This window comes from Gymnoscopelus braueri, assembly GCF_963280865.1.
Source record: "Gymnoscopelus braueri genome assembly, chromosome: 8".
Taxonomy (NCBI): Eukaryota; Metazoa; Chordata; class Actinopteri; order Myctophiformes; family Myctophidae; genus Gymnoscopelus; species Gymnoscopelus braueri.
The window spans coordinates 25051558-25068152 of record NC_137609.1 but is presented as its reverse complement, the minus strand read 5'-3'; the positions used below and the strand labels follow the sequence as shown (position 1 = coordinate 25068152).

Genomic DNA, 16595 nt, shown 5'->3' with positions numbered 1-16595 from the left:
CCTCATTTTAAATACTTAATATTTAGGTATGACACCTGGAAATAGGTTGTGCATGCGTGCGTGCGTGCGTGCGTGTGAGAGAGGGGGAGGTCATTCTATTAATATTGGTAAGGAAGTAACATGTGTACCTAATGGAATTAAGCTGTAGATTCCTCCTGGAATCTACAGCTTCAACACGCTGTGAACAATATTTCTACAAGTTAAATATAATAAGAAAAACAGGAAAATCAGCATTGGACTGGGAGTGGAGGATTTCTCTCACTTTCCATCTTACAAATGAAAGGAATTCATTAATGCACCAGTGACTTACATCATTTTCCAGTATAGCCCAACCCCAACGGTTGGGCTATACTGGAAAATGATGTAAGTCACTGGTGCATTGATATCTGAAAAACATACTTGCATGCCGTTGCCAGTAATGAAGAAACCTTAAAACACAACAAATTACTTATTAACTCTCTTGAGAAAGTTTGTATTTATCAATCTATAAATGATACTCAACTCCTGCATAGCTACAGGAGAGACAGGGTGTTAAGAGTTGCTTTTACTGTATGTAATGAATTGAATTTAGTTTCTTTCATGGGTTTTTGATATGGCAATCGTTCTTCTTTTGCAATGCTTTCATCATGAATAATACGTATATATTTGTGATCATGTGCTCCTCACAGGTGAAGCCTTATTGGAGAGCCATACAAAAATAGACTTTGTTTACTGCTCTCCCTCACTACGCTGTGTTCAAACTGCTCAGAACATTTTGCAAGGTAGGACCTGATTGTCTTAACCACCATCATGTCTGCCTCTCTTTGTGTGATGTAGGAGCTTTTCTTTCTTTTTTTTAAACAAATTACCCTCCAGCATTTAGCCACTTTCACTCTCTTATTCTTGTCCAGAAATAACATTTACAAGAAACTAAGAGACAATATTTCTCAGGTCTCCAGCTGGAGGGGAAGACAAAAATCCGCTTAGAGCCTGGATTGTTTGAGTGGACCAAGTGGGTTTCAGGCACAGCTTTACCTATCTGGATCCCTGCAGCTGATCTAGCTGCTGCTAACCTGAGTGTGGACACAACCTACCGGTAAACTAACTCAATCTAAAACAATAAAGATAACTTTTAATTATAATATCTATAGACTTTAAGGCACTGGTTCTCAAAATTCGGGTCCGGGTCCTTGGGGTGGTTCAGTTGGGCTAAATGATTGATAGTTAGGAACCAAATGGGCCCTTATGAGTCTGTGTACAAATGGAGTGTAACTCCAAGTTAAATTAACACTGGATTCTGCAGTGTAGATTGGGGTCCCAGAGATACAAAATAATATCAAATGGTGGTCCATGGCTTAATGCATATCAAACTGGGGGATCCTTGACATTTTAAAAAGTTGAGAATCACTGCTTTAAGGTTCAGGGTTTCAGTTGTTTCAGCTGTAAGTGAACAGATGTTTACTAATGTACTATTCTGTCCCTCACCGAAGACCTCATATTCCTGCCAGTAAGTTAACCGTGTCAGAGTCCTATGACACATACATCAGCAGGAGCTTCCAGGTGACGCGAGACATCCTAGCCGATTGCAAAAACCTGGGTAATCCACAGTTACTATCATCATCTTTTTTGTATGTAAATATGTGTGAAGAGTAAGCTGAAAACAGTGCTGCAAGTTCCCAGTTAGCATACATCTACGATTGTACATATAGTGTAAGCTAACAGTGTTTGTGGTGTGTGGTGCCTTTGTGTCTACTTCCCTCACACAGGAAACTCCGTCCTGATTGTGGCCCATGCTTCCTCCTTGGAGGCCTGTACTCGGCAGATGCAAGGCCTCAGCCCTCAGAACTCCAAGGACTTCGTCCAAGTAGTTCGAAAGGTCAGTCAGCTGATCATTATTTATCTCTAGACACTCCAGATATGTTTTCAAATTTTGCCTGTACATTGCACCCCCTCTCTCTCTCTCTCTCTCTCTCTCTCTCTGAGATAGCAGTTAATATATGAACAATACATCTACCTCCTGTATTTATTTCTGTAGATTCCCTACCTGGGTTTCTGTGCTTGTGAGGAAGTGGGAGAGACGGGGGTGTGGCAGCTGGTGGATCCGCCCATCTTGCCTCTGACCCATGGACCCAATCACAGCTTCAACTGGAGGGAAATGCTACAGCAGGACTGAGGCATGTGCCCTGCGGCCCTCCATCGTCTGGCCCTGAACTGGCCCTGAACTGCTGAACAAATATTTATTCTCTTCCCACACTGCTTTAAATCCAATCCAAATAAAATGTCTGGCTTCCATCACTAATGCCATGTAAAAAAAAGAAGAAGAAAGAAATCCCTCTTTCATTGAGTTAAATGTATTCAAACGCGCTGCTCATGACTGAGAAGGTACTTTGTGGTGATTGGCGCAAGAGTGATTAACAGGTCAAACTACAATTGTGTCATATGGGATTCAACATGGCTCAGCATCCTCCCAGTTCAACATCTCAGCACATGTAGAGATGGTTCCTGGCGTTTGTTGTTGGTTAATGAATTGAACTCAGGTTTTGTTGCTATGAGAAGTTGTTGCAGTGGCGTGCAGCACGCATCCTCATGCTTGAGAGTTGTGCGTTTGGGGTTGTGGGGGAAATGTAACTGCCTCCACATTCACTGTGACAAGAGACTTGCACCCCAGAAATAATATTTCATGCCTCATGCCAGAAAGTATTACGTTTGACTCATTCTTCCTATACAACCTAACCGGGAAAAAAAGCACAATAGAAACACCAATTTTGACAATCATACAAGTTAGAGCTTTTCCTTTATAAGGGATGAGGGAGGTTAAAATTCATATCATAAGAGATTTATTTAAGTTCACTATCATCTGCCCACAGCTGTCAACCTGTTTCTAACAATCTTGTAAAGGCCATGATGCACAGGCTGTATTTTATGGTAGTTAGATGGGTAGTTTTTATGGCAGCCATGATGAGGAATGACAAATGGGAGAAAATCAGTGTTGGAAAAACATAGTATGAATACAGTCTTTAATCTAGGCAAATCGATTCAAAATACCCATACCCATGTATGTGTAATTAGATCCTTGTCACCCTCTGTAAGCCTTGTATGGTAACATTGCTTTGCAAATGTTTGATGCATTACTTTTTTGATTGCGTTACAGGGTTTTTGATGACCTGTAGTTTGTTTCTTTATTGTATTATTCCAAAAATAATGATACTCTATATCGCAGAAATGGCGCAATGATGAGCAGTTGTATCATTTACATATCAGCCTGTGCCATGTGTTCGGTAACATTGCTAGAAACCTCTTCCATTACTTTATTGTAAGTAGTGATCTACGGGATCAGAATGCTATTCTCTGTCAGTGTATTACTTTGTTTTGTCACTTTACCGAAGTGCAATGAGATTTTTTCCCCCAGCTTGTTTCAAATAAACACAAATGGGTAGCCTATAATGAGCACTGTTAAGATTTGAATATTTTCATATTTTCATGATGTTTTGAGGAGACAAGAGGCCCTGTATCTTGTGTTTCCTCTCAAGGCATCATATACGTAAGAGCATTAGCTCGGGAGCTTGCTGAACTGTGATTGGCATGAGAATGTCCAAAAATAGAGCAATAATACCCAAGAGGGAATGTTTTTGTGGCTTAAGTGATGACAGTGATGTAGCTTGGTATGAAAGGCAGTCAAGGACCATCACCAAAGACCACTGGATATGATGGCTGTTATACAATGATTATTACCATGTACACACATTTTTCTTCGAAGCAAAGTACATACAGTACAGGGGCACATGACACAAAAAAAGGTTGTTAACTAGTGCCCTAGTTATACCAAGAGTTCACAATTAAATATTTGATCAAGCATAAAGCACATCCATCATTTAGGGCTAACATGCATCTTTTACCAATCAGACTTGGCTTATGCGTGCACATTTTTTTTGTATCCCAAATTTATTTTTAATTTTGATTCAAGTTTCAAAAATAGTGAAAATAAGCGCTCTACAAACTCACAGTTGTAAGCTTGTAGATTGCCTATTTTTTTTAAAGTGTAAAATAAGTGGTTAAACGTCCTGCTATATGAGGAGCAGTAGGTTTGTCAGTTCAAACATTTAAAACAAAAAATTGACCAGGCAGGCAGTGCCAATCTTTGTGGAAATGCATGTGTAAGTGTACAACAAAAAGTTCTGTTCTGTATCTCTGAGCATTTCTGTGATTGCCAACCTTTCCAAACATTCCCATACAACTGTTGACCTCTGACAGCCTTAAATCTTTAACATACTCAAATGGGCTTGAGCCTTGGAATTAATCACTGCTTGGGCCTAATTGTTCTTGATAGTGGTGATATAACTATTTTAAAATAACACATTTTATTTGATTCAAAGAAATGTTACATTATTTGTTATTAACAATTTCACAGTTCCTTATTAGATAATGTGCCATTCTTAAGTTATGCTTACAACATGCTTGCAATACAATTTTTCTTTTCTTATTTAAGTGGGGGAAAAAGTAATAATGAAGAAGTAAGATGAAGGAAGTGGAGTTTGAGCTACACTAGCACTCTGTAACAAAACTCTGTTCTAATTTGAACTCATTTGATGATCTTCAGTGAGAGAACGTTATGAACATTACAGCAACTTAATATTTAATGAGTTGCTTGCAACAGGATACAGCATAGTGCCGAATGTAAATATTACATTTTCTATAAATGATACTCATAGATAAGAAATACCTTTCACTGATATTGATCCTAAGGGTGTACACATAGTAAAATCCTCAATGTTGATTTAACCCTTAAGTTACGGGTACATTTAATTCAATTTGTACACTCGCAGTGTTAAATAAATACTCAGGATTTTACGGTGCCTCTGCTCTTATAGGCTACCTGTTTTGCTTGAGTTATCGGTATGCTCCAAAAATGACAATCTTCACCCATAATATTGCTTGTTTTGGTGTTGTTTAAATTTTAAAAAAGATTATATAACAACAACTTCCTCTGCACTACTGGAATTGTGCAAGTGCTTTGCATGAAAATGTTCATTTATTTAAGATATTCACAATCTTTAACCACTGTCAACCTGGTGTATTTGGGCCATTGTACAGTAGGTAAAAGCGTAAAATCAAAACTTTAAACATGTTCAGTAATATCGGAAATAGCTCTACAGGCCCACATTGCTATTTTCACCTTGTCGTATGATGAAATACATAAGGCTTAAGTGATTAAAAAGCTGACTACAAGGCAGCAAAAATCTGTTATGTACTTACATTATTGTACTACAATACAGTAAGTATTGCAGAATATTTGTTATCATGAATAAAATATGGGTCTTGACTCTTTTAAAGAATGAGCATTGGGAATACATGTGTAAATGTACAAAACGTTGAGAGTTACTCAGAGTTGTGCTCTCTGAGTTTGTGACACACACACACACACACACACACACACACACACACACGCACACACACACACACACACACACACACACACACACACACACACGGTGCCACAAGGTGGTGCTACAGTATGTAAGGCACACCATTTGGATGAGGACATGGAGTAAAGATTACATGTAGGACAAACTGTCGAGGCATGTTTCAAACTTGGTCCCATTTAAGCTTTCAATCTTCATGCTTTTCATGGAAATAACACCCTAGAAAACCAAGGTATAGAAACATGATATGAAAATAGCATGTTCAGAAGCAAAGTATACTTTGTGTGACACCGAGAATCAAGAAGATTCAAGAAGGGTTTATTTGTCACTCAATCACAGGTACAAGAAACTAAATATTGGTGGGACATGTTCCGCAGAGACAACAATACAAAGATAATACAAAATAATAATAGTGGATGTAATGGAGTAAAAATATAAATAGGCCTACATGACATATATCATGTCTGCTATGTTGTGCGTGGGCGTGGTCACATCATGCCTTTTGCGTTTCCTCTCATCATAGACTGGAGACCACCCATGCCACCCATTTTTTATTTTTATTTTTTTATCCCGCGATTTTTGTAGCCCATTTTTTTCACCCGGTGCCAATTTCCTAAGTGATCCTGGGCGCTACACCAGCCCTACACCAGCACTACACCAGTCCCCCACAGTAGGGAGGCCAGGGCCGAGCTCATGCTTCCTTCAGGCATGAGAGCCAACTGACCTTCTTGTCACCTGACAGGGGGGAGTTTTCCCTGGTTGGACGTAGTGCGTGGAAGGAACACGTTATTCCAACCAGTTCCCTTCCCCTCCATCAGGTGCCCCGGCTGTCATGGGGGAGGCGGTATAGCGACCAGGATTACTACATGTTTTTGTGAGGGTATTAACTACCCTAGGAGACACGGGGAGAACATGCAAACTCCACACAGAGTAGGCCCTTTCGCCAACCCCACCTAGGGTATGGGCGCTGATGACGCGGAGGAGAAGACACGCCCCCAGCGCCCACAGCGTCCCCGGCGGGAATCGAACCCAGGACCTTCTAGCTGTGAGGCGACAGCGCTACCGACTGTGCCACCCATGCCACCCATTTGATGCAGGAATTGTGGGTTCATCATCTTGGCCATTTGGTTGGCCATCAGGTTCCTATTCTTAGACATGGCTCTGCCTTTAAAGAGCCATGTGAAGCCTCCCGTACTTTTGCTCATCTGGGAGAACCTAGTCAGTAACTCCTGAACGTCACTGGTCGCAACCCGTGCCCCTCGGGCAACCCTCTGGATCCTGTTGGGCTGTTTATTGAAGAGCTTAGAACCATCCTTGTCATCCAACTCTTTGTCATTCATACTGTCCATGATGGTAATATATTTCTTCAAACGCTGCTGTTCATTTCCTTTGCTCAAGTCACTACTGCCAACACCTGTAATCATTTGCATAAGCTCCATTGGTCCCCTCTTCATCGTGTTCTGAAACTGTTCGTACATGTCCCGCATGGTGAACTGACCATGGATCAGATTGTTCATGAGTTCTTTGTTGTCGTCCATTTTCAATTCTTTACATTTGTCAAACAATCCTTCGATGTCTCCCATTCCAAGCATTTTGTTGATGAAGGGTTGTGATTTAAAAGGCTCAAAATCATCTATGTGTTCCCCTGTTCCAATAAAGATGATTGGACTCTTAGTGGCAGCAACAGCACTGAGGGCCCCTCCTCCTTTAGCGTGTCCGTCCAGTTTAGTAACGATGACTGAGGCCACGTCTACTTTATCTTTAAAAGCTTTAGCCTGAGATTCACAGGCCTGGCCAATAGATGCGTCCATCACATACACTATGTTGTCTGGTTGCACAGCGTTGGAAACTTGCAGCATCTCTTCAAACAGAGATTCTTCTTGTTTGTGTCGTCCACTCGTGTCAACAATTATGATCTCAAAGTTCTCTGATTTAAACCTCTCTACTCCCTCTGCTGCAATGACCACCGGATCCATCTCTGTGTAACTTCCATAGAAAGGAATTCTGGCTTTTGTAGCATTCTGTTTCAACTGATCAAAGGCACCAGCTCTGTAGGTGTCAGCACAGATCAAACAGGTCTTCCAGCCTTTCCTTTGGTAGAAGTATGCCATCTTAGAGCAGGTCGTAGTTTTTCCACTGCCCTGCAGACCAACCAACATGATGACGTTGTTCTTCCCTTTGGTTGGATTTCAAGCATTCACGCCTGGATCGACCAGCTGAACCAATTCTTTGAACAAAGCACATTGGATCATCTTTTTCTTGTTCAGACCAGAAGCTATATCTTCCAGGACAATGGCAGACTTGACATTCTCTCGTAGCAGTTTGACAAGTTTAATGTTGACATCAGCCTCTAACAAGGCTGCGCAAACCTCCTTCAACATGGAGTTTAACTTATCCTCATTGATAACAATGGCATTATCTAGAGACCTCAGTGCCGAGGTGATCTTCCTCCCCAGGTCGGCTAGAACCATGGTGACGTATTAATGTCTCTCTAAATAACAACCAACCGATCAGAACCTAACCAGAGATACAGTATCTAATCCGTGCAACTCAAAGGATAGTTCAGGTAGGTAAATGGCAGCAGAATATGTAGTATGGGTCTGGATCCTGGTTCGTTTTAGGAGGGTATTGTTGGAATCCTGCAAGGGATGAACTCTGTTGGCCGTTGGAATGGTGGTCTCTGTGATTTGGTTAGAATCTCTGAGAATGTGAGTCTTTATATACTGCAGGGATGCCCTTGTCATCCCAATGATGTCACGATGTGTCAGCCAGCTCCATATATGGGCATGGGCTTATACATGATAGTTCTCCAGGCAGCCATGCCCAAATATGGAGTGCATGATGATGGGCAAGTATTTTGACAATCAACAATGGAAACCCTAACAACCTGGACTCACTCAAACATATTGAGTTACCATAGCGACCTAGCATCAACAAACCTGGTTGCAGTGAAAGCCCTACTAACACTGAATTTGAAAACGTTGTGAACCGTTCTGACATGGGTATGGTGGCTGCTCTCAACTATAATGATAATAATAATACACCTTACAATAAATGCAAGGAATCGCTGTACGTGGACGTATCTTCGTCTGTAATCCACGTATCTCGAGAACTGTTCCACCGACCGACTTCAAATTCGCCACGCAAATGACCAGAGAGGGTGCCGTGCCCGGCGTCGAGTCAGTTGGATTGGTAGTTATCCAGAACCGCCAGAAAGGCTCTGGCCTTCACCCAAATGAGCCAATTGATTGCCATTGATTGCCATTGATTGCCATTGCAACCCCAGCTTAAGGCCGGGCGAGCTCCAGAGGTCACACTCATGTCACCATGACTCAGCCATAACTATATGGGAGTTCCCAATGCAGCTACGCGCAAATATGGAGTGTGTTGTCTAACCTCAATGTGTCGTCATGGCATCAGCAAACAAATCAGTCAGCTCCATATATGGGCACAAAAGGGGGCATGCCCATATATGGGCATATACTGATGACATCAGGTATCTCCATATATGGGTATAAAAGGGACTCTCCATATATGGGCATAAAAGGGACAAGGACTGACAGATACAGAAATCTCCATATATGGGCATATCAGCATGCCCATAGATGGGTTTCCGCGCGACGTCATCACAGAGCAGAGTGCGCAATCTGCGCATGTGCGGGGGAGAACGAACCGGAAGCGCCATTCACTCTCTCGTTATTTTCGGGATTTAGATAGGCATAATGCTGCTATTATAGGCATAATAGGCATAATGCTGCTATTATATACAAACAGATCCAACTTTCGACAAATCATTTTTATTGAGTAAAGAAGATATTACAAACTGCATCATTTAATCTACTTTCATTAAACCTGGTGAAGACCATTTATTTTCTGAATGTACAATGGCCAGAGCTGCTGCGGGTAATAGCGCCCTCTACAGGCTCATCCCGCCACTGCGTGCGCATCATCCTCTCATGTTTACAAACAGGAAACCCATCTATATATAGGCATATACTGATGATGTCAGGGATCTCCAAATATGGGCATAAAAGGGACATGGACTGACAGATACAGTACAGATATCTCCATATATGGGTATATCAGTCAGATCGGCTGTGTGACGTACAGTAGGTGCATGTCACACTCAGTTTGCACTTATTTCAAAATAAGAAGATAAAAAATGTGGTTTGTTATTTATAAGTGGACAATCAAAATGTGGTTTGCATGTGGTGTCATGATTATATGTAATATTCATATGCCACACTGACTATCAAGAAAATAAAAACATGCCACTTCATATCATAAAAGTTGCAGACCCCCTCCATATACTACACCTTAGCAACCAACTATTAGACCATAGCAACCACTGTTTACCATAGCAACCACATGTTTTACCCCATATTAACCACATATTAGACCGTAGCAACCACATACTGTATTATGCCCTAGCAACCACCTATTAGATCCTAGCGACCACTGTTTTAACTTAGCGACCACCTGTTTTACCCTATCAACTGCCTGTTAACCCTAGCAACCACCTATTAGACCGTATAGCCACTTGTTTACCCTAGCAACCACTTGTTTTACCCTAGCAACCGCATATTAGACCATAGCAACCACTGTTTTACCATAGCAACCACCTGTTTTACCCTACCAACTACCCAGTAGACCAAGGGTTCCCAAACCTTTTAGGCTGCGACACCCCAAAATAATCATATTTGAACTGGGGACCACCCTACCAAAGCAATTGGAATTGTAGGCATTACATTTAGTTTGACTCTGAAATATGCTCAACAACGCCTCGCGCTGAGCTCAGCTTGTAGATCAGCTATTTTCACAATGTTTGCCTTTTTCTTACGTAATATTTGACAATTTGGTCAATTTGGTATTAGAAAGGTCTTAAAAGTAATTAAATTGTAACATTAAAAATGTGCAGACCCTGTATACACTGTATGTTGGCTTATTTACGGTTGAGTAAGAAAACCATATTGCACATTAAGCTAATCAAATGGGAACCCCCAAAATAATTCGGGGACCCCCCTGGGCCCGAAGCCCCAGTTTGGGAACCAGTGTATTAGACTCTAGCAACCACTTGTTTGACCATAGAAACCACTGTTTTACCCCAGCAACCACCTTGTTTTACCATAGAAACCAACTCTTAACACTAACAATACTTAAAACTAACACTCTTAACACTATAAACTCTCTTAACACTTTCAAAACTTAACACTACCAACATTCTTAACTCTATAATTCTAACTTACATACGGTTTCCAACACAATAGCAAGCTAGTTTTTACTGCTGGTGATATGTTATATCCCCGCATCTGGTCAGATTGAATTAAATATATGCATTTCCTTTTGGTTAATGTAGACTGCTGATGTGTTTCATATTCATGTTTGTTGAAATCACGATTTAACAATTGAGTAAAAAAAAAAAAAACACATTAACCATTGGGCATATTTGTCAAAATGTGTAATATTTATTTTACATATTGAAATTGGTATCCCCACCTGAAAATGTATTTTCTGTTTACTAAATAGCTGGAGAGACAGGGAGACCCCTGTCTCTCCAGCTCTCCAGCTCTCCAGACAGCAAGGACTTTTTTGGTGTTATCCTTTTAGACAAATTGTTTGACTGTACTCGTGCTGTTTTTACATTTCTGTCTAATAAAATATTCAATCAATCAATCAATCCATCATGATTCTGAGACTGTGCTTTTGAAATGTCTCCTTCATTTCACTAAAAGAGTACCTTGAAGATGCAAAACAAAACAAAAGGTTTACATAGTAAACTACTCCATGAGGACAGGAGAAGTGCAATACACCGCCTGTAATGACAAAACACATAGATATATTATTATAAGAACCCTGAGACAGGCCAACAAATTTGCTATTTTCTTATTCATGTACATATACATTTGCACAAATAATTTACCTGAAATTCTTCCTCTGTATATTTGCCCATCCTAACTACCAGGAAGAGCAGAGTGGATGCATTTATATTGTACGTGGTGATCAAGATATGGGTCAATTTGAGAAAGATTTGTGTTTGACCCTATCTACCATTCTGCAGGTTCATTAAAAAAAAGGTGACTTCGTACTTGGCACCCTAATAAATTGAGTTTGCTTGCCGTTTCTCATCTGCACAACATAAACAACTGATAGTAGAACAAAATATGTAATCAAATATAATGAAACAAGAGGAATACAACAATGGTGGGCTGCTATAAATACCATGACATGGGCCTACAGAATGCATTCCTGTAGTTATACATGTTGTTGTTCTTCTTAATCACTAGAGGGCAGTCAAGAGCTGTGTAAGAGAATAAAGGAAGGTGTGTGTGTGTGTGTGTGTGTGTGTGTGTGTGTGTGTGTGTGTGTGTGTGTGTGTGTGTGTGTGTGTGTGTGTGTGTGTGTGTGTGTGTGTGTGTGTGTGTGTGTGTGTGTGTGTGTGTGTGTGTGTGTGTGTGTGTGTGTGTGCGCGCGCGTGCAATGGTGGAAAGTAACTATTTAGTAAAGTACATTTACTCTAGTAATGTACTTAAGTAAAATGTTGAGGTATTTGTACTTTACTTGAGTATTTCCAATTTACTTACTACTCCACTACATCTCAGAGGCAAATATTTTACCTTTACTCCACTACATTTATTTGAAAACTTGAGTTACTAGTTACTTTGTAGATTTTGATTATTATTACAAAACATACATTAACCACTTTAGCCCTATACAGTTCGGCCATTTGAAAATAGCAGATCTACAAGCTCAGCATTGTGAGCTTGTAGATCTGCTGTTTTCAAAACATCGTTATACATTTGAAAACTTGAAATGGGACATTCTGCATAATGAGTTATTTTACTTTTGGTACTTTAAGTACATTTTGATGCCAATACTTTTGTACTTTTACTCAAGTACATTTTGAATTCCAGACTTTTACCTGTAACAGAGTACTTCAATATTGCAGTATCGATACCTTTACTTAAGTAAAGAATGTGAGTACTTTTTCCACCACTGCTTGTCTGTTTGTAGAAAGAGTGGCCATGAGTGGCCCTCGTACCCAGTACTCCAGAGTGCTGAAGTATTGTGGTTTTATTTTATTTTATTTTATTGTATTTGTTGTACTGCAAATCTGTGGAGCCTGGGCAAAAGAGTTTCACCCTTTTTTATTTTTAAGGTGTAACAATAAAGAATTTCTGATTCTTATTCTGATACTGATATACAAGGTAATATAGTGATAATACCGTTTCTTATATCAGTGTTTCTATATTTTAACTTACCATACATATTGTTGTATTCTAATGACTTATATCTTTTACTATTATCTCACAGAACTCCCACAGCTGTATGAATTAATGGGTGAAGTTGAGATGAGTACTGTTGAAGTTATGATATTAAAGTCACCTGCATGGGGTCAGAGTCAGAGTAAACCGCAGTGAAATATTCTTACCCGTGGACTGAAGGTTATATTGACTTGTTTACTGAGTCACTGACCCTTATGGGAAGACCATGTTGTCCACAATGTCTTTGATTTGCTCAATTACCTTAGCATCAGCAGTACTTAATTCAACTTCAACTACTGTGTGCATACATGCATATTGTGCATGCATTCAGCTGTGAAAGTTCTGTGGGCAAACTATGTTTTTGCCCCTGTCTGTCTGTCCAAGTGAGTGAGTGTGTGTGTGCGTGCGTGCGTGCGTGCGTGCGCGTGTGTGTGTGTGTGTGTGTGTGTGTGTGTGTGTGCGTGCGTGTGTGCGTGCGTGCATGTTTGTCCGCCCGTCTGTGAACAGTTATTCTCCGGCATCGTTGGCCCGATCAGTGTCAAACTGTACACGCACACGTCCCTGGAGGCCAGAGCAGAACATCATGAATCCCAAATATTTCAAATCTCCTCATGGTGCCACTACAACAGCACACTTCACGTTTTGGCTTATAACTCTTGAACCGTAGGTCTATAATCAACATCTTTTTTTGGATCATATTAGGCATTGTTTGTGCCAGATTACATTTTATGTCATAGTACGTTTTCTTCATACTTTTTGCTCCTACCCTTACAGATTCTGTCCAAAACTTACACAAATCTATATACATTATCTGTGGGGTCATGTGATCAAGATGTGGTTTGAAGTTAGATTTTTCTGATCCCATTCCGAGGCTATGACCAGTGTTAATCTTGACAGAAAATTTTGAATTAGTCTTAGTCGTAGTCTTTTGAATAACACACCATTTAGTTTTAGTCCTACTTTAGTCTTCTGAAAATGTTTACTCTTAGTCTCTTAGTCTAGTCGACTAAATATCAAAAACCTTAGTCTTTTAGCCTTAGTCTTAGTCGACAAAATTAACACTGGCTATGACCACAGTTTGCAGGCCCTGGGTAGGCAACCCAGCCTGGTGGAGACCTGTGCTCTGAGGAGCACACTTTTCTAGTTACAAAATATTATCGTGATTGGCTATTCAATGCTTCAAACAATTATGTATTCATACTGTAGTGTACTGTATGTAAGGCACACCATTTGGATGAGGACATGGAGTAAAGATTACATGTAGGACAAACTGTCGAGGCATGTTTCAAGCTTGGTCCCATTTAAGCTTTCAATCTTCATGCTTTTCATGGAAATAACACCCTAGAAAACCAAGGTATAGAATTGAACAACACAAATATTTTATGGGGGTCCGGGGACAAGATATTTTCAGATGGGGGTCTGCGGCCAAATACATAATTAATTTGGGGGTCCTTAACATGAAAGGTTTGAAAAAAACACTGTTTTGAAGAAAAAAAACTGAGATCTCCATATACTGTATGGGCATAAAAGGGACACAGACAGCCAGTACAGAGATCCCCATGTATGGGCATAAAAGGGACATAGAATACTGGTAGGCTAAGCCTGACATCATGGACTCCATATATGGGCATGGCTGACCTAGAATTCCATACCATATATGGAGCTCAGCTGGCTGACACATTGTGACATCATTGGGCTTTCGCAGCATCCAGGTTTGTTGATACTAGGTCGCCATGGTAACTCAATATGTTTGAGCCTGCCATCATGGACATATTTTGGCATGGCTGACCTAGCCTTAACCATTATGCCCAAATATGCATATGTCCATATATGGAGCTGGCTGATACATTGTGACATCATTGGGATGGCAAGGGTATCCCCACCAGACAGTATTTAAAGAATCACATTCTCAGAGAGAGTCTGTGAACTCCAGCGATTCTCAAACCACGATCCAGAACCCATACAACATATTCCACTGCTAGTCACCTACCTGAACTGATTGATTGATTGATTGATTGATTTGATTGAATAAAACTTTAGTCAGAAATGTAAAACAGCACGTGGTACAATAAAACATTAAGGCAGGTACCGATCCTAGTCAATCAATTCTCTTTGCCCAGCATTATTTCAAAGTCTTCTCAGAGTCAGTCATCAATTTCTTGTTTTTGAGGATCAATTAGACTGTGGTTTTATTCAGAGAGACATTAATACGTCACCATGGTTCTAGCCGACCTGGGGAGGAAGATCACCTCGGCACTGAGGTCTCTAAGTAATGCCATAGTTATCAATGAGGATGTGTTAAACTCCATGTTGAAGGATGTTTGTACAGCCCTGTTGGAGGCTGATGTCAACACTAAACTTGTCAAACAGCTTCGAGAGAATGTCAAGTCTGCCATTGTCCTGGAAGAGATGGCTTCTGGTCTGAACAAGAAAAAGATGATCCAATGTGCTTTGTTCAAAGAATTGGTTCAGCTGGTCGATCCAGGCGTGAATGCTTGGAATCCAACCAAAGGGAAGAACAACGTCATCATGTTTGTTGGTCTGCAGGGCAGTGGAAAGACTACGACCTGCTCTAAGATGGCATACTACTACCAAAGGAAAGGCTGGAAGACCTGTTTGATCTGTGCTGACACCTACAGAGCTGGTGCCTTTGATCAATTGAAACAGAATGCTACAAAAGCAAGAATTCCTTTCTATGGAAGTTACACAGAGATGGATCCGGTGGTCATTGCAGCAGAGGGAGTAGAGAGGTTTAAATCAGAGAACTTTGAGATCATCATTGTTGACACGAGTGGACGACACAAACAAGAAGAATCTCTGTTTGAAGAGATGCTGCAAGTTTCCAACGCTGTGCAACCAGACAACATAGTGTATGTGATGGACGCATTTATTGGCCAGGCCTGTGAATCTCAGGCTAAAGCTTTTAAAGATAAAGTAGACGTGGCCTCAGTCATCGTTACTAAACTGGACGGACACGCTAAAGGAGGAGGGGCCCTCAGTGCTGTTGCTGCCACTAAGAGTCCAATCATCTTTATTGGAACAGGGGAACACATAGATGATTTTGAGCCTTTTAAATCACAGCCCTTCATCAAAAAACTGCTTGGAATGGGAGACATCGAAGGATTGTTTGACAAAATTAACGAATTGAAACTGGCTGACAATGGAGAACTCATGAACAGTCTGATACATGGTCAGATCACTATGCAGAACATGTATGAACTGTTTCAGAATATGGGACCATTTGGACAGATTATGCAAATGATTCCAGGTTTTGGCAGTAGTGACTTCATGAACAAACAAAATGAACAGCATATGATGGCAAAACTGAGGAAACACATGACAATCATGGATAGTATGAATGACCAAGAGTTGAATGACAAGGATGGTTCTAAGCTCTTCAGTAAAGAGCCCAACAGGATCCAGAGGGTTGCCAGGGGGGCAGGGGTTGCAACCAGTGATGTTCAGGAGTTACTGACTAAGTTCTCCGAGATGGCCAAAGTGATTGGAGGCAGCATAGGGCTTTTCAAAGGTGGATACATGAACCAGATGGTCAAGATGATGGACCCCCAAATCCTGCATCACATGGGTGGCATGGATGTTCTCCGATGTGATGAGATGCAAAGCGAGGATGTGGACTAGCTGACACCAACTCGGGACTCCTGGAACACTGCCCTCCACTCAATCCTACTGTATCTATCCAGCATAGCATCAGGGTCCAGAGCTCTGTAGTGTTGCTAGCTATGCTGTCACACTGTGTTGTGTGTCCACGTAGGTGGTCCCCCCCACCCCCAAGATTTTGCCTTGGGTCGGCTCCCACAGTATCGGTTCCCTTTCTTTCTCTGTTGTGTCCGAGATAGTCAAGGTTAGTGATCGTGATGGGATGTACTCGCCGACTCTTCTCGGGACCAGCATGAAATCCAGTGTCTCTCTCCTT

The 16595-nt window shown here is 41.0% G+C and overlaps 2 protein-coding genes and 1 pseudogene across 3 annotated transcripts in view; 2 read left to right on the top strand and 1 right to left on the bottom strand.

Annotated features, from left to right (window-relative positions):
* The window catches only part of ubash3ba (ubiquitin associated and SH3 domain containing Ba), a 31816-nt gene extending 28397 nt beyond the window's left edge, over positions 1-3419 (top strand). The window contains exons 10-14 of the mRNA XM_080435169.1: positions 669-761; positions 931-1075; positions 1470-1576; positions 1746-1855; positions 2015-3419. Coding sequence (XP_080291295.1) covers positions 669-761; positions 931-1075; positions 1470-1576; positions 1746-1855; positions 2015-2152 — 593 coding nt within the window. The 3' untranslated portion in view covers positions 2153-3419. The remainder of the gene's footprint in view (positions 1-668; positions 762-930; positions 1076-1469; positions 1577-1745; positions 1856-2014) is intronic.
* Positions 3420-5531: 2112 nt separating this feature from the next.
* On the bottom strand, positions 5532-7870 carry LOC308090730 (signal recognition particle subunit SRP54-like; annotated as a pseudogene). The gene is made up of 2 exons: positions 6467-7870; positions 5532-5618 (listed from the first exon to the last, which is right to left on the bottom strand). The product of its transcript is annotated as a signal recognition particle subunit SRP54-like (transcript).
* Positions 7871-14878: 7008 nt separating this feature from the next.
* Positions 14879-16300, top strand: LOC308090728 (signal recognition particle subunit SRP54-like; the record flags this gene model as incomplete). The annotated part of the gene is made up of 1 exon (XM_080435992.1): positions 14879-16300. One exon carries the CDS (start codon positions 14879-14881, stop codon positions 16298-16300), a length of 1422 nt encoding a protein of 473 aa, XP_080292118.1.
* Between the last annotated feature and the right edge of the window lie 295 nt (positions 16301-16595).